The 27,857-nt window shown below is 39.8% G+C and overlaps 1 protein-coding gene across 1 annotated transcript; it reads right to left on the minus strand.

Moving 5' to 3' along the window:
* Window positions 1-1,555: 1,555 nt before the first annotated feature.
* znf330 (zinc finger protein 330) lies at window positions 1,556-27,841 on the minus strand. Its single transcript, XM_060851508.1, has 9 exons — window positions 27,637-27,841; window positions 25,808-25,827; window positions 25,453-25,523; window positions 22,026-22,105; window positions 21,366-21,492; window positions 9,992-10,096; window positions 9,112-9,158; window positions 8,745-8,862; window positions 1,556-2,032 (listed from the first exon to the last, which is right to left on the minus strand). Exons 1-9 carry the CDS (start codon window positions 27,754-27,756, stop codon window positions 1,740-1,742), a joined length of 981 nt encoding a protein of 326 aa, XP_060707491.1. The 5' UTR covers window positions 27,757-27,841; the 3' UTR covers window positions 1,556-1,739.
* Between the last annotated feature and the right edge of the window lie 16 nt (window positions 27,842-27,857).

Here is a 27,857-nt window from a genome sequence, read left to right on the forward strand (position 1 = left end):
CACTGGGGTGGGGGAATTCAGACCTAGAGGGCATAAGTTTAGGGTGAGAGGGGAAAAAAATTTAAAAGGGACCTGAGGAGCAACTTTTTCAAGCAAAGGGTGATGCAAGTTTGGAATGAACTGCCAGAGAGAGTGGTGGAAGCTGGTACAATTAGAACATTTAGAAGTTATTTGGATGGGTATATGAATAGGAATTGTTTAAAGGAACATGGGCCAAGTGCTGGCAAATGGGACTAGATTAATTTGGGACATTAATCTGGTTAGCATGAATGAGTTGGACCAAGGGGTGTGTTTCTGTGCTGTACATGTCTATGACTCGCTTAGATATTGCCATTACGTATAGTTTTAAAAACTTGGCTAAAGGATGGGTTACTGATCACATCAGGCCAAGAACTGGAGTAGCAAACAAATACACCATAAGTGCCAGGGCTCTTCTGGCAAGTTTTCACACTGACTCTAGTGCAAGTACTCAGATGCTGACTTCAAGCACACAACCAACTGAAGACATTGATGCAGCAAGAAATGCTAATCTATCTTGCAGTAGGCAATATCAGGCTGCATACAGAAGCCCAGTTTCAACATGCTCATGGAAGACTATTCTGAACATATTCAGTTCCAATAATAGTGCAGTGGCAGCTCTATCCCATTTCTCCTATTTCACAGAGAAACTGTGGTCGAACCTCAGATGGCTACCATTCATGACTTTGGGGATCAGCATTGATACCTTTCAGAACATCACGATCATCTCCTTATGAAAATATACAGTGCCATAGAAGCAGGGAGATTACCATCTGGGATAGTAGACTTCTCTCCTTGGGACAAATACCTGCCATCCTTTCTCAGTATGGCAACCAGCTCTCCTAACACTAATCCCACCTTAAGGGTAGGCAGTGGCCTAGTGGTATTATTGCTAGATTATTAATCTAGACAATCCACGTGGTGTATTCTGGAGACTATTCAAATCCTGCCATGGCAGATGGAGGAATCTGAATTCAATAAAAATCTGGAATTGAGAGTCTAACAATGACCATGAAGTTGATTGTAAGGAAGAAAAAAACCATCTGCTTCATTAATGTCCTTTAGGGAAGGAAACTGCTATCCTTACCTGGTCTGACCTACATGTGACACCAGACCTACAGCAATGTGATTGACTGTCCTCTGGCAATTCGGGATGGGCAATATCAGCTGGTGTGGTCAGGAACAGCCTTAACCGGTGAATGAATAGAATAGTGCTAGACAGCCAGCTGAGCCTGACTGCCTTGGCTGACCATGGGAAACTGGGCTTGCTAGAGATACTCAAGTCCCAAGAAGGAATTAAATTCATTCCATTTTAATTCCAAATTATAACCAAAAACACCAAATTGATTTAATTATTTAGTCAGTTCACTTCATAAACTAAATAGGGAATAACATCAATGGCGATGACCATGTATAATTTGAATATTTGAGGCAGTAAAGGTTAAAACAAATGAACAAAAGTAAAATGCATACATAAATGTCAAATACCTGTGATATTGAAATTGACACGTTTTAGACAGGAGGACACAGGTGAATTAATAAATGGTGTTTATTTTAAGAGTCTGAAGAACTTTTCATTGAGAATGTAACTTTAAAACTAATGAACAAATTTGCAATGCAAGGTGCAATTATCATCCATCTTATGTTAACACATCACTCAAGGTACATTTTGAAATATGAAATAACACCATCCACAGTGAATGTCCCATTGTGATACATCCTTACGATTCTTCATAGTGTGCATATCCACTTGCATAGGTTCTCCCCAGATTTAGAGCAGCAAATGTGTCTCTATAATCTTTATCATCATCATCATCAGGCTCTTTTTCTGCTTTATCCTCTGTGTCATCATCCTCCTCTTCGTCATACTCCTCGTCATCTTCACCATACTCATCATCTTCGTCAACAGTATATGTTTCACCTCCCCCAGACGCCAAATTTTTCCAGTAATCATTATAACCAGAAGCACTATCATCTTCAACACCGGACTGTCTTCCAAACTTCAATGAGCGAGCTGAAACACAAATATAATTCATTTGATACACAATTTTTGTTGTAACCCATTCACTGAGTTAAAATCCAATTCATGAAATTTGAAGGCCAGACTACATGAACTATTTGATTTTTAAGTTTGACACTTACATCCAAATACCCAAAAAGAATTATTTAATGCCTCCTTTGTAATAGTGGTTACACTACAAACATACTTCATTATCTGGACGACATGTCCTATAATTGAAAGTGGTGCTATGTACATGGATATAAATAAATCGTTGCCCCAGTGTCAGTAGTAATATAGAAAATAGGATCAAGAGTAGGCCACTCAGCCCATTGAGCCTGCTCTGCCATTCATCATGATCATGGCAGATTATCCAATTTCTATGTTCTATGGAATTCAATGTAGCTAAGTGTGAAGTCATTCACTTTGGTAGGAGTAACAAGAAGATGGATTACTGGGCTAATGGTAGGTTACTTGGTAGTGTGGATGAGCAGAGGGATCTTGGTGTCCATGTACACAGATCTCTGAAAGTTGCCACCCAGGTAAATAGTGCTGTGAGGAAGGCATATGGTGTACTGGGCTTTATTGGTAGAGGAATTGAGTTCCGGAGTCCTGAGGTCATGTTGCAACTGTATAAGACTCTGGTGCGGCCTCATCTGGAGTATTGTGTGCAGTTTTGGTCGCCATACTATAGGAAGGATGTGGAGGCATTGGAACGAGTGCAGAGGAGGTTTACCAGGATGTTGCCTGGAATGGTAGGAAAATCTTATGAGGAAAGGCTGAGGCACTTGGGGCTGCTCTCATTAGAGAAGAGAAGGTTTAGGGGAGATTTGATAGAGGTGTATAAGATGATTAGGGGTTTAGATAGGGTCGACACTGAGAACCTTTTACCGCTAATGGAGTCAGGTGTTACTAGGGGACATAGTTTTAAATTAAGGGGTGGTAGGTATAGGACAGATGTTAGGGGTAGATTCTTTACACAGCGGGTTGAGTGTTCATGGAATGCCCTGCCAGTAGCAGTGGTGAACTCTCCTTCTTTATGGTCATTTAAGCGGGCATTGGATAGGAATTTGGAAGTTATTGGGCTAGTGTAGGTTAGGTAGGATTCGGTCGGTGCAACATCGAGGGCCGAAGGGCCTGTACTGCGTTGTATCTTTCTATGTTCTATGTAAATAGCCTATTCTCAGTCCAACTTCTTGAAATCATTCAATGATTTGGCCTTAACTGCTTTCTGTGGTAGCAATTTGCACAGGCTTAGCACTTTCTAGGTGAAGAAATTGCTCATCTCAGTCCTAAATGGTTTATCCTATGTCCTTAGACTGTGACTCCACTGCCATCAGGAACTTGCATCCTATATCTACTATCCTGACTAGTCATATTAGAATTTTATAGTAGCATTGTTTATAAAAAAAGTTTTACTTTCCTACAGCACTTTTTAAGATCTCTTTTAAGATTTTAAGATTCCCAAAAAAAAGGCTTTTACACGCAACAAAATGACATAAGAAATGCAGTCACTGTTGTGGTGGCACTCAAAATACAGATAGCTAGCTCCCACAGTTACATGATAAAGACAAGATAAGAAGAATTGTAGCAAGGACAATATGCTTAAACTACGAGACTTACGCCTCATTGTTCACTTCGTTTTTAATGGCCAATTATAATCAACAAATCTATACCTAGGGATCACCCATCTCAGAACTCACAGCAGAAGCAGTCATGTAAAGACTGGAATGCACAACTCTTCTCCTGATCTAACAAAGGCTATGGATCCGATAAGTGGATGTCAAATTCACCAGCGAAGAGGAGAACAACAATCAACTCCCTTTCCTAGAAGTCATGGTGGAACGAGTGACCAACAGTGAATTCCTTCGGTGGTTTATAAAATCCAATTTTATATAGAAAGGCAATCTACATGGACCAAATCCTTAATTACAACAGCAATTACCCCCAATGTCCACAAACAAAGCTGTGTCAGGACACTATTTACATGAGCTATAATGCACAGCAACACACCAGAACTATGCAAAGAAAAACAAGGAAGGACACCAACAAGGTCTTCACAAACAACAGACACTCCAATAGCTTCGCTCACTGATGCCTATTGGACAGATAATGCCAAGAGGTCACTGTACGCCCTAATACACTGGTTACCCTACCCGATATTAAGAACATACCAGAAAAGACATCCAGACTCCTAATACCTTTAGAAATCATGGTAGCACACCAACCTGCAGCCACACGATGCTCACTACTCACAGGGATGAAAGACCCCATATCTACAACATGCAGGACCAACATAATATACAAATTCCCATGTGATGACTGCCATAAACAGTACATCAGATAGACCAGAAGAAAACTAGCAATTTGGATACGCGAACACCAACTAGCAGCAAAACGGCATGACCAATTCTCTCTCATCTCAATACATGCAGATAAGCAGGGCTATCAATTTGACTGGGACAACATAACTGTCAGAGGACAAGCTAACCAGTGACATGCAAGGGAATTCTTAAAGGCCTGGTTTTCAACCCAGAATGCCATCAACAAGTATGTAGAAATAGACCCCACTGACAAACCACCGCAGAGAAAAGTCGGAAATGACACCACCCACCTTAACACACCAGATCATATAAATATCAGAGTAAAACAACAACACTTCACCAAAGTCACACTGATCATGTTACCTTGCATTGGCGACAAAAACATTTACATGACAACCCACCAGCAAACCAACAGCCACAAGATAATCCGTTTTGGTGATTATATCAAGTGAGAAATATTAGCCAGGTTACTGGGGATAAACCTTTATTTTCATAACACTGAGTATAGGAGTTGGAATTCCATGTTGTGGCTGTGCAGGACATTGGTGAGGCCACTTTAGGAATACTGTGTGCAATTCTGGTTGCCTTTCTATAGGAAGTGCATGTTAAACTTGAGAGGGTGCAGAAAAGATTTAAGAGTTTTGCTGGGACTGAATGATTTGAGCTTTAGGGAGAGGCTGAATAGGGTGGGGCTGTTTTCCCTGGATTGTCAGAGGCTGAAGGGTAACCCTTCTAGAGGTTTATAAAATCATGAGGGGCATGGATAGGGAGAATAGCCAAGTCTTTTTCCCAGGATGGCAGGGGAAACCAAAACTGGTGGGCATAGGTTTAAGGTGAGAGGGGAAAGATTTTAAAAAGGGAACTGAGGAATAACTTTTTCATGTAGAGAGTTGTCAGTGTCTCGAATGAGCTGCTAGAGGAACGCTGGTGGAGACAAGTACAATTACAACATTTAAAAGGCATCTGAATTGGTATAGGAATATGAAGGCTTCAGAGGGATCTGGGCATAAGGCTGGTAAAAGGGACTAAGTCTGATTGGGATGTCAGGTTGGTATGGAGGCGTTGGACCGAAGAGTGATCGGCTATATGACTCTCCAATCCTAACCCTATTCCTTCACACCAATTAAGATGGCATGCATGGTCTCATTTAACACCTTGCATGAAGATGACATCTTGGATAAAGTAAAACTCACTCAGTACTGCAGTGGATACCAGCCTTGATCTTTGGGCTCAAAATTGTACAGTGGAATTTAAACTTTTGGCCTCAAAATAAAAATTATATTGTTCCAAGTCAGTATCATCAGAATGACAATGCATTGTATACATTTCTTCCTTATCCTTAAATACATTGCTTTTACTTAGAACAAATTACGTTTTTCAATATTCTGTTCTTAACTGTTCACAAAAGTAATCATTGTAGGGAACCATCCAAAAGATGCAGTTCGAGGGAACTAAATGCCAAGCATGGGCAAGAGTTGGGGGAAGGTACAGTCTACAGTTTTCAGGAGGTTCCCATTGGCGGGTAATAAATGAACAAGGCAAAAGTATTCAGATTGAGAAACCCCATGGCTGAAGGCTCTGCCATTAATGGCGAAACAGAGAAGATAGGCTTGAGACACAGGTTGGGGAAAAGCCTTGCAAAAATTTACAAACAGTGATAACTATTTTGAACTAGACGGTGCATGTAGGTGACCACTGATTTAAACCATCTTATGGCAGTAAATATTATCTTAGTCATATTGTAGCAAAGTATAGGGATATGGAGAATTTAACCAAGTGGTCAAATATTTGCAAATGGAATATAATGTGGGAAAATCTGGAGGTTAGGTACTTTGGCAGGATTAGAAACGCTGAATATTATTTAAATGGACAAAGACTACAGAAAGCTATGGGACAAAGGGATTTGGGAGTTTTTAACCTACAAAACAACAAAAAAAAATCAAATTTAGCAGGTAATAGGGAAATTAAGTGGAATATAACTGGAGGTATAAAGGGATTAATCTGACCTCAGCTGGAATACTGTGAACAATTTAGAGCCCCTTAACTAAGGATAGACAGTGATGTTGGAGGTTCACTAGGTTGTTACCTGGTCTGGAGGGACTATCTTATGGAGATGCTGAGCCAGTACTTGTCGGAATTTAGAAGAAGATAACTTTATTGAACCACCCAATACATTCTTTTAGGGGAATTGACAGTAGATGAGGAAAGGCTATTCCCCGTTGTGGAAAGGTCTAGGATCAGAATGCATAATCACAGAATAATTCAGCACACATTTAAGACCAAGATTGAAGTCACACAACACCAGGTTATAGTGCAACAGGTTTATTTGAAATCACAAGCTTTCAGAACGTTGTTCCTTCATCAGGTGAAGACTTCAAATAAACCTGTAGGATGATAACCTGGAGTCATGTGACTTCTGATTTTGTGCACTGCAGTCCAACACTGGCATCATTAAGACAGAAGAGAAAAAAATTTTTTCTTCTTCTCAGATGGTACAGATGCCATGGAATACTTTACTGCAGAGGGCTGTCCAGGATGGGTCATTAAGTATATTCAAGGCTGAGGCAGACATATTTTTAATCAGTAAAGTAATGAAGGGTTGTGGGAAATAGGGCAGGAAGGTGAAGTTGAGGATTACCAGATCAGCCACGATCTAACTGAATTGCGGAACAGACCCGATGGGTTGAATGACCAACTTCCAGTCTTAGATCTTATGGTCCGAACTGTCCTTAAAAGATTAAAAGATCTTCTATTTTTATTCAAAATCCGATCACTTAGATCAACCAATCCAATATCTGACCCTGAAGGCCGCACTTAGTCTAATGCATAAGACCGCTACACATCATTCAAAATGTTATTACATTTTCACAGCACTCCCTATAGCATTTTCCCGGTTTTGTTTATGTTCTATAACCACAAGACTAAAAAAATGAAATCCTATTATTGAAATCAGTCATAAAAAGGAAGCTTCAGGCCAATTCCACATCCAACATCCTGCTCTGAAAAGTATGCTGGCATTTTGACAGCTCTGATCAATTCCACCACAACAACTCAGACAATCCATACAAACTAAACCAAACAACCAAGTATACGGAAAGAACAATAAATTATCTTTTTTTTCAAACTAAAGAATTCTAGGATCCAGATCTGTATCTTCACCAAAACCAAAGTTTTTTTAGATACATAAAAGTTAAGAGAGAGAGGCAAGCGTGGACAATGCTCTGTTTGAAAATAAAGTCGGAGAAGTAGTAATGGGGAACAAAGAAATGGTGGATAAATCAAATAGGTGCTTTTCAGTGGAAGACATGAATAACATACCAGAACTTAGAGAATCAGGGAACAGAGGTGACTGTAGAGACCATTACTAAGCAGAAAGTGCTAGGGAAGCTGAAAGGCCTGAAGGTGGATAAATTAGACTACACTTCAGAGTTCTGAAGGAGATAGTTGAGAATATTGTAAAGGCATTGGTGGAATATCTTTCTTTCGGGAATCAATGGAGTCGGGGAGCTCTCAAGATTAGAAAATGGCTAATGTAACACCCCAACTTAAAATAGAAGTGAGGCAGAAAATTGAAAATTATAAGTCGACTAGCCTGACATCAGTTGTTGCTAAGACTTTAGAATCCATCATTAAGAATGAGATTGCAGAAAAGTGCATGGTAAAATGGGACAGAGTCAGCATGGCTTCATCAAGGGGGGATCATGCCTGACAAATGTGTTAGAATTCTTTAAGGAAGTAATGATCAATTTACATGAAGGACAGCCATTGGATAAGATCTATTTTGATTTCCTAAAGTCCTTTAACAAGGTGCTGCACAGAAGACTCCTACATAAAGAGCCCGTGGTGTTCGGGGTAAGGTATTGGCTGGGATAGAGGATTGGCTGACTGACAGAGGGCAAGAAGTGGTGGAGCAGATTCAATGGGCCGAAAGGCTTAATTCTCTCCTATCTCACAATCCAAATGGCTGTTACTTAGGCTATATTTTAATTACTAAGCTTTGTCAAAAATCATCCATGACTTTTTGAGCTACACTTAACTGTTTGCCTGTAAACAGTAAAGAAGCAAAACCTTCCTTCTCAGAACTTTACTGACAGAGGTAAATACAGGTTAGCGCAATACAGTCGGTTTTGTTATAATGCGATAGTTTCATTTTCAAGCAATCTCACGTTGAGGAAATCACTCAATAGCCATGCCATTTAAACTAATGGGGCCAGAATCGTGTTATAGCCAGTACAGGTAAGGAATGTTCACATTCTACAAATAACTATTTAAATTCTTCAATTGCGTTAAGACCAATTCATGTTGAAGTTACACATGTTATAGCAGAACTGTAGTCTCATCTCACAATAATGGCCAATTTGTACATATTTGTATAAGTCATATCATGCAATGATTGAACTTACTGGACATGCATAGATCCTTTGTCTCTTGTGTTTCATGACCACATTTAGGACAAGGTGGCACTTTCCCCTTTTCTTGTTTGAAGATTTTGCTGCGAACATGATCATCGCAATAACAGGCCTGCAGGAAGGGAAAGGTATAGGGACAAAACATATGTATAGAAATTATTGTTCAACTAAAGTCACTAGTGATGATATAGCATCGAAATTAAGATATATATTTCAATTGAAATTGCCATTCATATAAAAGAAAATCAGTACATCCAGTTAAATTACCAAATGGCAAATTTAATTACTAAAAACTAGAGAGTTGAACTCTCATCAATTGAATAAAGAAAACAAAAATCTGTTGAAAGCTGTGTAGCTTCACCTTACAACGTAGACAAGAGTGCTGTCCCAGGCGATTACAGGAGATGCCTGGAAAGAAATCAAATTAATTTGTAAGGTAAAAGTGCAGTAATGAACAAATACTCGACTGAGCCAGTAATTGACCAAGTTCTTGATGTGTTCTCGCATTAATAATTTCAAAGAAATGTGCCTCTCCCGATTATGTTTTGTTTTTTTTTAAAAGAAAAGAGGACTATGGCCATCATGGCAAGATATCAAGGAAAGGAAATGGAAGAGGTCCCAGATCAAAGAGTAATGCGAGAGAAATATTTCCCAGAGCCATTAATATATAAATATAAAGACTTCCCATCTTGCAATATCTCCAACTGAATGTAGAGCATAGATCCTGAAAAAGTGCGTTAATTTTGACTTGATAAAACCAATTCTAACCCAAAATTTTTTTTCAAGAAAGCATCCCCTAAAGGATCAATGTAAGATTCTCATGTCTTACAATAGCTGTCTCCCCAAACATTGTTTAATATATAATATAAATTTAAATATAAAGGCCAGTTTATCAAAAGGCGGCATTCAGTCTATCTTTCCATCACAAATTAGTTGCAGTGATTTTTAGTGGGGCTGTCCATTTAGGTTGTAGTTTGTTTTGTAGAAATACCCCATAGCTATGGGATGTCTTGAAATTAGTTGGAGACCTGCAGGCATAGATGACATTTTCATCCAATTCACCAACTCTGGTTGGATTTCAACCCTGGTCCCAACGATACCACAACACTGTATACTTGGTGCTCAAACATGCTATTGAAGCGCCAATAACAAAAAGCAATTTTAAGGAAGGCAACTAATTCATAATTACATTCAAAACTTTAATAGGTGTTTATCCATTATGTACGTCAAAAATGACTTACACTTGTAAGTTTCAGCATCCAGGACTTGGCAGCTGGCTTGGTGCTCAAACTGGTCATCTTCACACAGGAAGTTGTGACAGAAAGAACATCGGAATACCCTCCCTCCTGTAACATAACATAAATAATAGCCCAGAGACATAGGAAGTTTCCCGATGTGACAATTCCTCATAAATACTGCAATATATAAGCAGGCAATGAGTGGCTATGTTTTTAAAAATGGTTAGAGACAATTTCAAGGAAGTAAGCTGATACCATTTCAGCTTTGCATTAGGAGTACGATGACAAAAACTGAAGTTGAGAAACAAAGGTCAAGATACAAACCATCTGGATGTTTTACATTTTGTTTTTCTTGTTGGAAAACTTAAATACAGTTTAAAAAGAGAGTGATCCTATCAGCTGTTTATTAATATAATTTAACTAGCCTTCATGATGAAAAATCAGCCAGGACTTTTGCTCGATTAAATCCGGCAAACCACTTATGAATTTAGGAATAGGAAAGGATCAAGGTCAAGCTGTACTGCAGTGTCTTCTGTTGTTGAATCGTAATCTTACGTAATACGTTGCATTGACAATTGAATTGCCTTGGAGGTAGTGATACTTTGCTAAAGTGGTCACCATTAACTTAAGAATTATTGCACCAGACCTTCTAGTTCATATGACTCAGTATAATGTCAACCAGCATGTTGATGTACTGAGCAATTAGTATAATCCACACAATACTATTTCTGACCTTCTTAAGTTAATGAAAATATTTGTTAAAAAGAAACCAAACCATCCATTTTATTCCAGTTAACTGGATGCCAGCATAAATTTACTGAGACAAGTGACAATTTGGATGGACTTGCATGATAGAATGTATGAACAGAAAATAGAAAAATATACTCAGTACTAATATACCAAATCAACATAACTAACGGTATAATACTAGCGTTGGTAATTCAAAACACACCAACCTCATTATTGGACAAATGCTTGGTCAAAGAGGAAGGCTTTTAGGAGTGTCTTAAAAGAAGATAGCAAATAAGAGGTATAGGGAGAGTATTGCAGGACTTAGGGCCTGGGCTAGTGCAGGCAGGGCCTGGAGCAATTAAAGTTGGGCTGCTCAAGATATCTGAATTAATCTAGATATCTTGTGAATTGCGGGCTGAAAGATTTTAGAGGTGGGGGAGGAGAAAGATCTTACAGGAGTTTAAAAACAAGAATGAAATTTTAAAAATTCAAATTAAGATGCTGAAAGCCTGGCCATCAATGACAAAGCAATCATAATTGGGAATGCCCACTAGAAATCAGAATTAGAAAAGAACATCCCTTTGCGCATGGCAGGACTGAACAGAATTAGAGATAGGGAGGGGACAAAGCCCAGACTGATTTGACAACAAGGGTAAGAATTTTAAAAGCAGGTTGAGGCCAGGGTGGGTTGGGGTGGGGGGGTGGGAGATCTGGTTAAGGTATACAAGGTCCCAAGGGGCACTGACAGTGCAGAAAGTCAGATACTTTTCCTGTTAGGTGATCTATAACCAGGGGTCACATTTTTAAAGTAAGGAACTGGACACTTAGAAGAGATTTGAGGAAAGTGTTTTTCATAGACTGTTGAGGGCATCTGGAAATCACTGTCAGGCAAATAGTAGATGTGGGAACTCCACAACTAATTTAAGAACTATTTAGGTCAACACTTGAAATACCACAGCATGTAAGGATGCTGAAAAAATGGGATTAGAATTAGGGATTACTTGATGACCTGCACAAACACAATGGCCTGAAGAGCTGCTTTTGCATGCTATGAAACGTGTATAAAACTTAAAAAAAAATCAAGGAAAGGAAAAGTTTCCTGGATTCTTTGTAACAGGAGGCAGTCACATGTCTTAGGGTTGGTGTATCTGATTTCATCAGTGTTCAAGCACAGGAGTGTGTCACTGCAAGTAAGGGAAACCAGAAGAAAAGAACATCAGCCTTTACAACCGTCCAACCAAATCTGAGATTGTTGCAGATCATCTGGAAGGAAGCAAGGGCTGTCGGATGAATGAGTTAACTTGCCATTTGATTAGGGAAAACATCAAGGCAGTAACTTAGAGAGGATATTCCTGGGGGGATTGTCCAGTGAAGCTGTATGGTGAAATTGAGAAATAAGAAGGGGATGATCACTTCAATGGAATTGTACAATAGGGCCCCCAACAGTCAGTGAGAAATTGAGCGCAAACATGTAGGGAGATTACAGATAGCTGTAAGAATAATAGAGTTATAATGGTAGGGGATTTTAACTTTCTAAACATAGGCTGAGACTGCCATTGTGTTAAGGGCTTGGAGGAGGAATTTGTTAAGTGTGTTCAAGAAAACTTTCTTAATCAATATGCAGATGGCCCGACTAGTAAAGGGGCAAAATTCAACTTGCTCTTGAGAAATAAGGCAAGGCAAGTGACTGAAGTGTTAGTGGGGAGCACTTTGGGACCAGTGAACATAACTATAAGTTTTAAAATGGTTATGGAAAAGGATAGGCCTGGTCTACAAATTAATATTCTAAATTGGAGCAAGGCCAATTTTGATGGCATAAGACAAGAACTTTCAAAAAGTTGCTTGGGGAAGGCTGTTCACATGTAAAGGATGGTTTGGCAAGTAGGAGATTTTCAAATATAAGAGAGGTCATAGAGTCATAGAGATGTACAGCATGGAAACAGATCCTTCGGTCCAACCTGTCCATGCTGACCAGATATCCTAACCCAATCTAGTCCCACCTGCCAGCATCCGGCCCATATCCATCCAAACCCTTCCTATTATATACCTATAACAAATGCCTCTTAAATGTTGCAATTGTACCAGCCTCCACCACTTCCTCTGGCAGCTCCTCGGGGTCGGAGAGTCCTGAACTAGAGGGCATAGGTGTAGTGCAAGAGGGGAAAGATATAAAAGAGATCTAAGGGGCAACCTTTTTTGCACAAAGGGTGGTACATGTCAGGGACAATATGGTCCTGTTCACATGAAGGGCAAGGCCGGCAGGCGTAGGGAACATTGGATGACTACAGATATTGAGGTTCCGTTCAAGAAAAAGGAGACATATATCAGGTATAGGCAGTTGGGATCAAGTGAATCACTTGAGAAATATAGGGGGTGTAGGAGTACGCTTAAGATGGAAGTCAGGAGACCAAAAGGGGGCTGAGAGACAGCTTTAGATGAGAGTAAAAGATAATGCAAACAGATTCTACAAGTATATTAAGGAGAAAATAATTAGAAGACAATAGGGCCTCTTTAGGATCAATGAGACAGTCTACTTGTGAAACCACAGGAGATGGGCGAGATCCAAAATGAATATTTCATGTCAGAATTTACTATGGGTAAATACATGGAAGCTGGGACGCCTGGCGAAATAAATACTGATCTTCAAGGTCTGTGTAAAGAATTTTAACTCAGATGCCAGTTGTCATGGTTGTGGGTATGTTCACCAAGCTGGGAAGTTGATTTGCAAACACTTTGTCTCCTGTCTAAGTGAAATCTTCAGTGCTTTGGAGCCTCCTGTGAAGTGCTGCTGCACGGTGTTTTCTGGAATTTATTGGTTCTGTTTCTGCTGCTTCCAGTTGCTCGTTGCAATGGCCGGTATATTGGGTCTAGGTCAATGTGCTTGTTGATAGAGTCCGTGGATGATTTTCATGCTTCTAAGAATTCACTGGCTGTCTTGTTTAGCTTGTCCTTTGATCGTTGTGTTCTCCCAGTCACAGTTGTGGTCTCTGTCATCTGTATGTACAGCTACTAGGGACAGCTGGTCGTGGCTATTGGTGTTTATGGATGTGAATAATTAGTTGTCTGCCTGTTTGCCTTATATAATGTTTCGAGCAGTCTTTGCATGGAATCTTGTAAATTACATTAGTCTTGCACATGATGGGTAACGGGTCTTTTGTCCTGGTGGGTCGTTGTCTGAGCATGGCTGTCGGTTTATGGGCTAATCATAAATCCCAAAGGTCAGAGAAGTCTGGCTGTCTGTTGAGATTTTTTTTATTTCGGGTAGCGTGGCTAGCGAGTGAGTTAGGTTGTGACATGTCCTCGTCACATTGTTTGTCCGTAAGGCATTTGCAGATAAAGGATCCTGTTCAAAAGGATCAACACACTGCAGCACTCCCGACCTACCAAGGGAAGAAGAACACCTCCACAGAGTCTTTGCTAAGAACAGATATCCCCACAACTTCATCTGTAGATGCCTAACAGACAAACAACATGACAAAGACATGCCACGACCTAACTCACTCACTAGCCACGCTACCTTATAAAAAGCAGTCTCGGGACTGACAGCCAGATTTCTGATCACTGGGATTTGTAGCAGCCCATAAACCGACAGTCACACTCAGAAAGACAACTTACAAGGACAAAAGACCCATTTATCCATCGTGTGCAAGACTAACATAATTTACAAGATTCCATGCAAAGATTACATGAAACATTATATCAGGCAAACAGGCAGGCAACTAACCAGTCACATCCACAAACTCCAATTAGCCACAAACACGACAACCAGCTGTCCCTAGTAGCCATACACACAGTGACAGAGATCACAATTTCAACTGGGTCAACACAACGATCATAGGACAAGCTAAACAGAGGACAGCCGGAGTTTCTAGAAGCATGGCACTCATCCATGGAGTCTATCAACAAGCACATAGACCTAGACCCAATATGTTGGCCACTACAACGAACAACTGGAACTGGCAACTGGAAGCAGCTGGAATGGAACCAATAAATTCCAGAAGACACAATACAGCAGGACTTCACAGGGGCTCCAAAGCACTAAAGAAGGCCCCCAGACAGGGATCGAAACGTCTGCAAATCAACTTCCCAGCTCAACAAACATACCCACAACCACACCAAATACTGATATCTTGAAAAAGAGAGAGTCCACATTACAGCAGAGGTGTTAGAGGTCTGAAAAACACAAAAAGGTAGATAATTCCCTGGGACCTGATCAACTATATCCCAGGATATTGTGGGAAGCTAGGGAAGAAATTGCTGGGCCTCTACCAGAGATATTTGTATCATTGATAGCCACAGGTGAAGTGCAGGAAGACTGTACGGTGGCTAATGTGGTACCATTTTTTAGGAAAGGCTGCAAGAAAAAGCCAGGGAGCTACAGACCAGTGAGTGTGACATCAGTAGTCAGAAAGTTGTTGGAGGCAATTTTGAGAGACAGGATCTACATGCGCTTGGAAAGACCAGAATGCATCAGGGATCGTCAACATAGGGATTGTGCATGAGAAATCATGTCTGACAAACTTGATTTGAGTTTTTTCCTGAAGAGGTGGCCAAGAAGATAGATGAAGACAGAGTGGGAGATGCTATCTATGTGGACTTTAGCAGGGCCTTCGACAAAGTGGTGGACTGGTTAGTAAGGCTAGATCAATGCTATCCAGCCAACTGGATACAAAATTGGTTTGACAGTGGTGATAGAAGGTTATTAGAGTCATAGATAGTCAGTCAGAGATATACAGAACAGAAACAAACTCTTCGGTCTAACTCATCTATGCCAACCAGATATTCTAAATTAATCTAGTCCTATTTGCCAGCACTCGGCCCATATGCCTTTAACCCTTCCTATTCATATACCCATCCAGGTGCCTTTTAAAAGGTTGTAATTGTACCAGCCTCCACCACTTCGTTTGGGTGCTCATTCCATATATGCACCACTCTCTGCATGAAAATGTTACCTGCTAGATCCCTTTTAACTCTTTCTCCACTCACCTTAAACCTGTGCCTTCTAGTTTTGGACTCCCCCACCCTGGAGAAACAACCTTGGCTATTTACCCTATCCATACCCCTAGATTTTATAAACTTCTATAAAGGTCACCCCTCAGCCTCCAATATGCCAGGCTACATATCCCAGCTGATTCAGCCTCTCCCTGTAGCTCAAACCTTCCAACCCTGGCAACATCCTTGTAAATCTTTTCTGAACCCTTTCAAGTTTCATAACATCCTTCCTATAGCAGGAGACCAGAACTGAACACAGTATTCCAACAGTGGTCTAACCAATTGTCCTGTACAGCCACAACAACCCCTTCATTCAAAGCACTGACCAATAAAGGCAAGCATACCAAATGCCTTCTTCACTACCTTATCTACCTGCAACTCCACTTTCAAGGATCTCCAGGACTTTACCATTAAGTGTATAACTCCTGCCCTGATTTGCCTTTCCAAAATGCAGCACCTCACATTTATCTAAATTAAACTCCATCTGCCACTCCTCGGCCCATTGGCCCATCTAATCAAGGTCAGATTGCATCTGAGGTAACTTTCTTCACTGTCTACTCCAATTTTGTTGTCATCTGCAAACTTACTAATCCTACCTCCTACATTCATATATAAATCATTTGGACAAATGACAAAAAGCAGTGGACCTAGCATCGATCATTGTGGCACACTGCTGGTTACAGGCCCCCAGTCTGAAAAGCAACCCTCCACCATCACTCAGTCTTCTATCGGAGAGCCAGATCTGTATCCAAATAGCTAGTTCTCCATCTATTCCATGTGATCTAACCTTGCTAAACAATCTATCATGAGGAACCCTATCCAAGGTCTTACTGGCATCCATATAGATCATGTCCCAAATCAGACTGGAGGCCTGTGACCAGCACTGTGCTGCAAAGATTGGTATTAGAGTTTAATTTAGATAAATGCGAGGTGTTGCATTTTGCAAGGACAAACCACGTCAGGACTTACACAGTTAATGTAAGGTCCTGGGGAGTGCTGCCGAACAGAGACACATAGGGATGGAGGTACATAGTTCCTTGAAAGTAGCACCACAAGCAGAGTGTGGTGAAGACGGTATATGGCACGCTTGCCTTCATCAGTCAGAGCACTGAGTACGAGTGGGAATGTCAGGTTACGGCTATACAAGACATTGCTAAAGCCACATTTGGAATTCTGTGTAAAGTTCTGGTCACCCTGCACTAAGGAGGAATGTTATTAAACTGGAAAGGGTGCAGAGATTTACAAGGATGTTACTTAGACTGAACAGTTTGAGTTACAAGTTGAAGCTGAAGAGGCTGGGACTTTTTTTTTCCCCACGGAGCATAGGAGGCTGAGGTGTGACCTCAGAGGTTTATAAAATCATGAACTGCATAGATAAGGTGAGTAGCCAATGTCTTTTCCACTGGGTAGGCGAGTCCAAAATTAGAGAGCATAAGTTTAAGGTGAGAGGACAAGGATTTAGAAAAGACCTGAGGAGCAACTTTTTTTTTACACAGAAGGTAGTGCATACATGGAATGAGCTGCCTTGAGAAAATAGTAGAGGCGAGTGCAATTACAACATTTAAAAATGCAGGCAAATGGGACGAGCTCAGTTTAGGAAGCCTGGTCGGCATGGATAAATTGGGTCAAAACAGTTTCTTTCCGTATGACTATGACCATGGCAATGGAATTCAGAAAGCATTCACAGGGATAGCAAAGTATGAGGAACATAGTTGTATGTTACAGGATAATGATGGGATTATTACCAACTTCTGCAGCAAGGAGCACAAGTCCAGATGGTTACCTGGTACCAAGGATTAGGAAGTCTACTTAGGACTGGAGAAGAATTTGGAGTGGGAGCAGAAGGATCTGGTGACATGATCCAGGTAGGTACCAATGACACAGGCAAGATAAAGATGGTTCAGAATAGTCAGTATGAGGAGCTAGGTGCCAAATTAAGAAACAAAGCCTCAAAAGTCATAAATTCTGCATTACCTCAGCTATGTCAAATTATCATAATGCAAATCAGGCTAGAGAGATGCATGCATTCCTGATGAAGGGCTTTTGCCCGAAACGGCGATTTTCCTGCTCCTCAGATGTTGCCTGACCTGCTGTGCTTTTCCAGCACCACTCTAATCTTGACTCAAAGACTGGCATGGGGAATGTAGATTTTGGTTTGTGGAACAGTCTCCACCTGAACAATGCTAGGAGCAGCATTCTTGCCAACTGCATAACTAAGGAAGTAGAGAGAATTTTAAACTGAATAGTCTGGGCAAGGGATCAAATTTGGGAAACGTAGATAAATCAAACAGTAAAGTCAAGGCCCAATATCAAAAAGGTATTAAACTCTCAATGATAAATAGACCATGACAGGATAGAGAGTACAACCCAAGACTCAATCAACAGATGACACTAGATTTTTTAAAAGAGAGCAAAAGGATAAAACAAAACACTCCATATCTGAATGCATGTAGCATTCAAAGCAAAATGGATAAATTGAAGTGCAAATAGAAATGAAAAAGTAATATCTGATGGCCATTAGATACATGGCTGCAGGCTATAGAAGCCAGAGACTATCACTGCATTTTACAGTGATCATGGAATAGTGAACAGTTTTAGCAGATTAGTCCTGAAAGTGTTGTATATGGTCCTGTCAAATATAGCAGTGGATGGTTAAACCAGTTAGAATCATAGAATCCCAACTTGGTAGATAGAGGCCATTCAGCTCATTGAGAATGATATGAAGATATGGATGTACCTTTAAGAGAGTGAAGGACTTGGCAAGTACACGGATTACTGGAGAATTTACATTCGCTGAGTGGCCTGGATACAAAAACAAATTTGTATTCGGCCAATCAGTTTAAATTATACCCTGAAAAAAATACCAATTTCCAATCAAGTTTGAATTGAGTATATTGACAATCGTAAAAGCCAATGACACAATCCAATGCTCTGGGGTATAAGGCCAGGGGAAAATTGAACAGTTGAGAGAATTGCCAATCCTAGCATGTACCTGATTGCTCGAAAAAACATCTCTCTTAAAAATACCTTTTCGATCAGTAACCTGTGACACAGAAATTCCTAACCAGGAGAAAAGACACAGGAAGATCCGAAGACAAGACAACCGACAGCTGCCTGGTTTTGAGATAACAAATGTTGTTTTGTAAATCTTAATGGGAGTTTTATCGGATTCATATTATAGAAGGGAAGGTAAAAGATAGGTTAGAGAAATAAATCATAAATAGTAGTTAGTTAATTATTGTCTGTTATATTCCCACCATTCAGGATGAGCGCCTGATGACGAGTTGTAATGGTTTGTATTTTATTGAGTTTATTGCAACATTTAGAAACAGCTAGAATTTTGCTTCAAACTTAAATTTTCTAAATGAGCTTTAAGAATACACCTCCTGTAAAATCTTGGTAAATGAGAAATCTACATTAATTGTAATCGTGGTTTCGTAATGTAATGTATTGCTGTTTGTATTGAAATGTTATCCTGTTGAAGATTGCTAATACAGCCAATATGTGGTGCTGTGGGTTCACCACCAGGAGTGATAAAAGTATTCTGCCAGAAGTATTATTCAAATCAAATCAAACAAGCATTACATGTAAAATGTTACAGAAGATCTAACTTAAAAATGCTCCATATGTACAATGTTTATAATGTTCATTTATGAAGAATTAGTTTCACAAGTATACATATCTGTACTTGAATTACAACTCCAGCTAACTTTTTTTTCTCAGAGTGCATCTAAATTAAGTGCAGGGGACCCTTTAATTTTTTGCACAGTAACTTAAAAAGGGAAACCTAGATGCAATGTGGCTTGGAGACTTTTGGGTTGCTGTGTGACTTTAAGGAACACCAACAACAAAAAAAAACTAGTTTTTCCACAGATTTCTGAGGTGCTGCACAATGAACCAAAAAAATTTCAGATGTGAATGGCACAATCATAGGTTCACAGTATGCAAGAGGCCTTTGGACCCATTGAGACTGAACTGCCAGACATACATTACTACTTACACTCGTTCCATGTTTCCACACTAGGCCCATAGCCTTGAATGTTACGACGCTTCAAGTGTTCACCCAACTACTTTTTAAAGATTGAGGTTTCCCACCTCAACTACCCTCCCCAGCAGTGCATTCCAGAGCACTACCATCATCTAGGTGAAAAGGTTTTTCCTCAAATTCTCTCTAAGCCTCCTACCTTTCACTTAAAATTATGCCCTTGTTACTGACCCTTTGACTAAGTGATACTGCTGCTTTCTATCATGCTGTCTATGCCCTCATTGCAATGGGAGAATTGCAAGCAATATAGACCAAAATATCCTAAGGATTTATGGGGTAAATAATTAGAAGCAGGAGAGCTCAGAAGGAAAGATAAATTAAGCAAAAAAGCAGGTCAGGAGGAGGGCTGGATGCCCAGTTTACTTCTGCTTCAGCTGAAAGCATTGGTCAGCAGATGAAATGGAGACAAGTGTAGAGGGGCTGCGGGAGGGGAATGATGATGTCAAAAGTAGAATTCAGGAACACAGGACACATTAAATTTTGCAATGGCTGCAAATTAAAGGCTAAAAAGTTTGGAAGGAGATTAAGAAAGTTGGGTGGGTCTAGAGGTCTTACTTCAAGTTGCTGCTTCAGAATTATCTGAAAGAAAGTAAATTTTCATAGCTGAAAGACTTTACTTGAATTTCATATCGGTCAAAGCACACAGAGGTTACAACAGGCTCAGTAGAAGAACTGAAAATGGGACTACTGTACACCATCACCTTGAGGCAGCACTGTGCCAAGCAAGTGGTAACAAGCATTTCCATCGCCAGTGCTTGAAGTCATTTGCTCTTGAACCAGATGGCTGGTTTGGCATTTCAAAGAACAATTAACAGTCAAATCACATTGCTGTGGGCTTCACATTTAGGCCATATCAGGAAAGGATAACAGATTTCCTTCTCTAAAGGATATTAGTGAGCCAAATGGCTTTTTATGATGATCAATGGTTACATGTTTGGCATAAGGGTAACTTTTCTTTTCAGATTTTTACTGATTTCAAATATCACTATCTTTGAAACATCTGAACCTATACCCCGTAGACCATTAGTCTGAGATTCTGGATTATTGGTCTAATAACTTAACTACTACACCACCTACAGTCCATCTGGGGAACTGTGCACAGCTTTGGAGTCAGTTCTTTGAAAAAAGATATAATTACATTAGAAACAGTTCAGGGTCTCATCTCTGGTAATGACAAGTGTGCCTTATGACAAAAAGGTTGAACTAGTTTGAAGAGTGAAATGACCTACTTAAGTCCAATGTTCCCATGTTGTAAGGGAAGTGAGGGCAAAAAGGTCAGTTGCAAGACATTTCACTGGTCATATTTTGGTGAAACTTTTCACGCTATATATTTTGAGAAAAGTATGTTCCTTGAAGAATGCGGTTTCAATAGGCCACTCCAAAACACTTGTATTAACTTAATTTCCACAAATTTAAGATGAAAATTTATCATTTCTTTATTAATTTCATATTGCTTATTACTAAATCTTCATGCTGTCACAAATTAATCAAGGGAAAATGCAAAATCATCTTGCAAGATTAAGAATGAATATATCATTTGTTGTGATTGCTGGCTGATCAATATTAGTCTTTAACCTTCCTGTAAAACAGACAATTCATGATCCTTACCATGATCCCATACACCCCTCTCACATTCAATACACTCAACATCAGCAATAGGGCAGATACAGGCGTGTGTGCTCAGACACTTTTTCCCATGACATACCCAGGCCTCACAAAAGTCGCAGACTGCTCCCTAAAAAGAACAAGAAGTAAAAACAAGAAATTTTCTTCCTGACTACATATATTTTGAAATAGTTTAAGCTTTAGTTTCATGTATCTGGTATTTACTAATCGATTTACTTACAAATCCATTTTTTAAAAACTGGAATTTTCAATATTGTTCTCATCAGGCACAATAAGTCAAATTTCATAGACAGTTACAGAATGTGACAAAGCTTTTATTCAGCATTTGTGCATTAATACGCTGAACACAAATAATCTTGTTCACAATGTCTTCAACTTAATCAGAATCTTTTTACAATTATTTAATATTGGACTCATTCAACACATTCATCATATATTCAAAAAGACAATCACAACAAGATGGTTAAAACTAACAGATGAAAAACTGTGTGTGAAGTGAGCTTTTATTGTTTTTACTGTTCCAAGGTCAATTAAAATACAAGAAGAAAAAAGTAATGCATGTGAGTGACAAATCCCAGCCACAAAAAAGGTCTTAAAAAGAAAACTCCTCCATTTACACAGGTGCAGAAAGTGAATACTCACCACCATGGCAAGTCCAGTACTATAGACACCAGGGTGTTTAATCACACAGTCTGAGCCCTTCAACATACATTTTGTTTTTCCTAGAGGACAGAAACATAAGCAATGTTTCTTTGTAAATTGTGTGTAAATAAATTACAATGCACCTTTAAATCTTTTAAAGTTTGCATACAAAACACAAGCCTGTCTGCTCTCCTGAAATTCTAACTGATCTGCATCTCCATGATTTTCTGTTTTTGTTTTACATTTCAACTATCTGTAGTATTTTGCTAAATACTGTGTCATTAGCAATATTCTCCAGCATTGTTCCTTCGTTAAGTATAGTTACAAACCCAGAGACTGAATTGAAGCACGTTTTCCAATATCTCTCTCATGAACCACTACTTGAGCTCATACTGCAATCTCCATTTTGCTGACCCCCAGAGTGTCTGTTTAAAAATGACAGAACTCAAAATTATGGACAGTTCTGTTGAATGCTTCACTTTATGTCAGGGTCATATTCTGCAGTACTGTATACCGTAGTTGGTCATATTAGATTACCTTGCTCCCAATATTCTGACTTGGAACAGGTCACATGTCCTAGTCCATTATATAGGGTGAAGCCAGAGTACTGAAGAGATTCTAATTTTGTAAATGCCTTCCACATAACTGGTAGCAAGTGGGTACAAGTTATTAATATTCTTAGAGACCTGAGCCTCTAATTATATCCTAAAAAAAGCCTATCTTTATCCTTTTTCCCATTTCCTTGTTTTGTATTTTATCATCTTTGCTATTTTTCATTTCCAGCAGAGATTTTCACCCACTTACTCATTTTTAAAAAGAAGCATCTCAACTACTTGACTTTCCCCCTCACTGGTGTTGGGTTCCAACTTCACTGTTCACAGGCTTACACTATGTTCTGTTACATCCGCTTGGAGTTTCTATTTTCAGGTCTATTTTTTATAGAAACAAGCAACTTTTCAGAATGGATTCCCAGTGAAATTATAATTACATGACTTCATGCAACATTCCAATTCAAATGAGGCCTGACAAGTCACAAGTAACAACTGGAAAGTGACTGCTTTTGAAGAATTCAAGGATCTTACAATCAAATCAGTGAGTCGAGCTCAGAAAAGTAGCCTTGATGCTAGATCAACATGGTTAGGAGTTGATTATGTCAATGTACTCCAGGAACTGAGTGCAAGCCCAGCATCTGATCAACTTCCAAGTTTGATATCATCCTTTAGAATGGTCATTAACAGAATATCTCAATGTATTGTGCCAAATTACATTTTATAGTCAGTTATTGAATAAAACTAATGCCTGTAATATTCCCAAGTCATCCATTCACAATTTGTCTGCAGAAAGCCTGGACATAAATCACCACAAATGGATGTACTGATGCCCAGTTCATTCAAAAGGCCAACATATGGCCTTTCACATTAATGCTGTGTTTTTAACTAAGTTAGGTGGTCACCCATGAAACATATCAAAACATTACAAAATGAACTTAACTATTTTACATTTATCTCAATAAATTGATAAATTTCACTCAATTTTACACAAATGCTGCAGCAAATGGAGTCTTTAAAATTATAAACCTAACAGAATTTTGTAAATACTATCATGAACATTTTTACATTATTTATGGTTTGAAAATCATTACAAAAAACAACTTGTTCAATCAGGATTAAATTAAAGCTTACTGCTTAAACTACACCACAGTGTCATACAACATGGAAACAGACCCTTCAGTCCAACTCATCCATGCCGACAAGATGTTCCCAACCCAATCTAATCCCACCTGCCAGCACCCAGCCCATATCCCTCCAAACCCTTCCTATTCACATACCCATCCAAATGCCTCTTAAATGTTGCAATTGTACTAGCCTCCACCACTTCCTCTGGCAGCTCATTCCATACACACACCACCCTCTGTGAAAAAGTTGCCCCTTAGATCTCTTTTATATCTTTCCCCTCTCACCCTAAACCTATGCCCTCTAGTTCTGGACTCCCCGACCCCAGGGAAAAGACTGTCTACTTATTCTATCCATGCCCCTCATGATTTTATAAACCTCTATAAGGTCACCCCTCAGCCTCCGACGCTCCCGGGAAAACAGCCCCAGCCTGTTCAGCCTCTCCCTATAGCTCCATGCTGAACATAATCCCAAACTAAACTTATCCCAACTGCCTGCTCCAAATCCATTTCTCTCCAAGGCCTTTCATATTCAAATGCCTTTTAAAATGTTGTAATTGTGCTCAGATCCACTATTTCGTTACGAAGTGCATTCCACGCATGTACAGTTCTCCTACATAAATAGTTTCAGATACAAATAACATGGGCCAAATTTGTGTTGCAGACGTTTCGTCCCCTGTCTAGGTGACATCCTCAGTGCTTGGGAGCCTCCTGTGAAGCGCTTCTGTGATGTTTCCTCCAGCACTTATAGTGATTTGTATCTGCCACTTCCGGTTGTCAGTTCCAGCTGTCCGCTCCAGTGGCCGGTATATTGGGTCCAGGTCGATGTGCTTGTTGATTGAATCAGTGGAAGAGTGCCATGCCTCTAGGAATTCCCTGGCTGTTCTGTTTGGCTTGTCCTATAATAGTAGTGTTGTCCCCAGTCGAACTCATGTTGCTTGTCATCCACATGTGTGGCTACTAAGGATGGTTGGTCGTGTTGTTTCGTGGGTAGTTGGTGTTCATGGATACGGATTGTTAGCTGTCTTCCTGTTTGTCCTATGTAGTGTTTTGTGCAGTCCTTGCATGGGAGTTTGTACACTACGTTGGTTTTGCTCATGCTGGGTATCGGGTCCTTTGTTCTGGTGAGTTGCTGTCTGAGAGCTGTTATGAGTCCTAGTGATCATAAGTAGTCTGGCTGTCAGTTCAGAAATGTTTTTGATGTATGGTGACGTGGCTAGTCCTCTGGGTTGTGGCATGTCTTCATTCTGTTGACAACAGCCAGGGAATTCCTAGAGGCATGGCACTCATCCACAGATTCTATCAACAAACACATCGACCTGGACCCAATATACCGGTCACTGCAACGGACAGCTGGAACTGACAACCGGAAGCAGCAGAGACAAACCACTACAAATGATGGAGGAAACATCACAGAAGCAGTTCACAGGAGGCTCCCAAGCACTGAGGATGTCACCTAGACAGGGGACGAAACATCTGCAACACAAATTCCCAGCTCGGCGAACAGAACCACAACAACGAGCACTTGAGCTACAAATCTTCTCACAAACTTTGAACATGGGCCAAACACACAAACTTCAACATTAAAATCTATCACGCTCTTCCCAATAAAGATGAAGCAGGTAAAGCCTTTTAAGAGTAATTTAGTTTTCTGAGGTAGCTGCACCCAATGGTGTTCCCATTTATTTCTGGCTATTTCAAGACAAAAAAAAACTTAAATTTGAGCAATAACTCAAATTCAAGAGACCTACTTACCACATTGTGCACAAATAGGTAACTTTTGTACTGAATTACAGAAGTAACAAAAAGCTCGATTCTTTTGCCGTCTTGCCCAAGGCAGGAAAGTGAACATAGGAAACAAATGCAAAATTACGTGATAAACATCAATTACACTATAATATACACTTGACATATGAATTCTAAATGTGGACAACTAAACAGGCATTCCAGTGTCAAATTTCAAAGAATTTAGTTGAGAATATTTGAACAAATTTTCATGAAACATGCATAGAAGCCTTACATAATGATAGTATTCGGCTGTTATTGTCTTTGACTAAACTTGATAAATTTTGAAAAATTATAAAAGGAGTAATTCTTTGGTCTACCTTACCTTTGGCATTTATCACACTCCTGTTTTGATTGGAACAAAAGAGAGAATTATATTAGAATAGAATTAAGACAGTCACAGATTGTAATAACTACTTCTTAAAAAATTCTTAAGGGAATGAATGATGGTTGAGTCTTAACTGGCCTGACAAGCTATGTTGTATTAAGCCTGGAAAACTAGGGATGGACAGTAAAATGTCACTCACGCTAATAACCTTGAGAAGGAATTTTTGTCTGAGACCATTTTCTGTGTCAGGTGAGTTTCGTTTAATATTCAGTATGTTTGTTTACTTTTTAAAAACTCTGACCAGAGTTCTCAAATTTTACAAACATGTTCAACACTGAATTAAACACGATGAAAATTGTTGCACTGTTTCAGGAGATCGTAGGCCAATATAAATGATATAAATGATAAATGATATCAAAAACCCTTTAAATAAGATTAAAACCATAGAAGTGGTCACAGAAAACAGCAGATTTATTTCTAAGCACCAGTTTCATATGGCCTGGTCCTTTGCTGTCAGTCTATATAAAGTAAAAATGATGTTATGCCTAGACTTATTTACTTGAAAATGTATATTTTCAAGCCTTATAAATTTCAAGACACAAAACAGCATCATTAGCAATTAAAACTTCACACTCTTGGCATGTGACAAGAAGTACTGTCAAAGCAGTTTTAAGGAGTGTTACTAATTTGGGGCAGAAATCCTGAGCTAAGGGCCGAAGCACCTCAAAAAGCAGCTATCATAGTTCAGGGATGAAAATTAGGAATACGTGTGCGGGCAAAATTGGAGGAGCATACAATCTCAGGCATGGAGATTTAGAGTTTGAGAGGGAGAGGTTTGAGAACATGGAGGCTGAAACAGAAGCTGACGTATGTCAAAAAATACAGGGGCAGTGAGTGAGTGGGACTTCAGTAAAAAAAATCTAAGCAGCAGTACTTTGATGAGCTCAAGTTTAAAGAGGGCACATGCTGGGAGACAGACAGAAAGATATTGGAATTGAGGAATAGTAAAACAAAACTGCTGATTCTGGAGGTCAGAAACAAAAATAGAAAATTGAGAAAGTCAGAAGGTCTGGCAGCATATGTAGGAAGAAAGCAGAGTTAACATTGAGCCTAGTGACTTGTCAGAACTGTTGGTAGAAAACCTGGTATTTATACCATGGTGGGGGGAGTGGGGGCCAGAAGTGAGCAAATAGGAGGAGATGGAGTCCACAGAGAGAGATATGACATATGTAGGTAAACAAGGAAATTATGGATAGCAGTCAAGACAGAAGAAAAACTGAAGTGATAAGAGAGAGAAAATGGGTTAGCTGTGCTGAATTCAATATATAATGTGATAATGGACCTAGGAGTGCATGGGAAAGGGTGATTCTGCCAAAAAGCAATCTATATCACAACAGGACAAGGTGAGAAGTGGGCAAAAAACATGGAAGAATGGAACCAGGCTCTGAAGTTATTGAACTTAATGTTGAGACCAAGAGGCTCCTTAATTCCCAGTCTGATCATTGCAATGAAGTAACTGTTCGCGTGTAACGCCAATTACTCCTGATATCAACTTAAAACAGGGAGATCGAATGGAATGGAATGAAATGAAATTAATCCTCATCATCACCCCTCCCGCAAAAGGCCACAGAGTCAAGTAAAAGTTAGCACTTCCCAATTGCCTGGGAATGAGTTTTTCTCGGCGGAGCAAATGTCAGGAGAGGATGAATTTGAGAATAGAGTTTGTGAAGAGTGTTTGTTTATGTTGTTGTGGTTAAAGCTTGGGCCGTGTTTCATGGAGTCATCGCTGCAGGTGGACAGTCCCCTGATGGCTCTCCTTTACCCACCATAGAGGCATTACAGGGGTGTTTCGCCACATCCACGATGTCCCTGGCCGCCCGCGTTAACTTCTCCCGTTCTTTGCGACTTTCCGCCTTTTTTCGGGCCCCAGTCTTCTTTTTCGGCATCTTCGGGAGGAGCTGGAGACTAAACCAGCAAAGTCTCCTAAACTCTAGAAATACCGGAAGTTGCGCCTGTCACCACGGGGGTTTCTGTGACGACATCACCA

Source organism: Hemiscyllium ocellatum, chromosome 36, assembly GCF_020745735.1.
Source record: "Hemiscyllium ocellatum isolate sHemOce1 chromosome 36, sHemOce1.pat.X.cur, whole genome shotgun sequence".
NCBI classification, from domain to species: Eukaryota; Metazoa; Chordata; class Chondrichthyes; order Orectolobiformes; family Hemiscylliidae; genus Hemiscyllium; species Hemiscyllium ocellatum.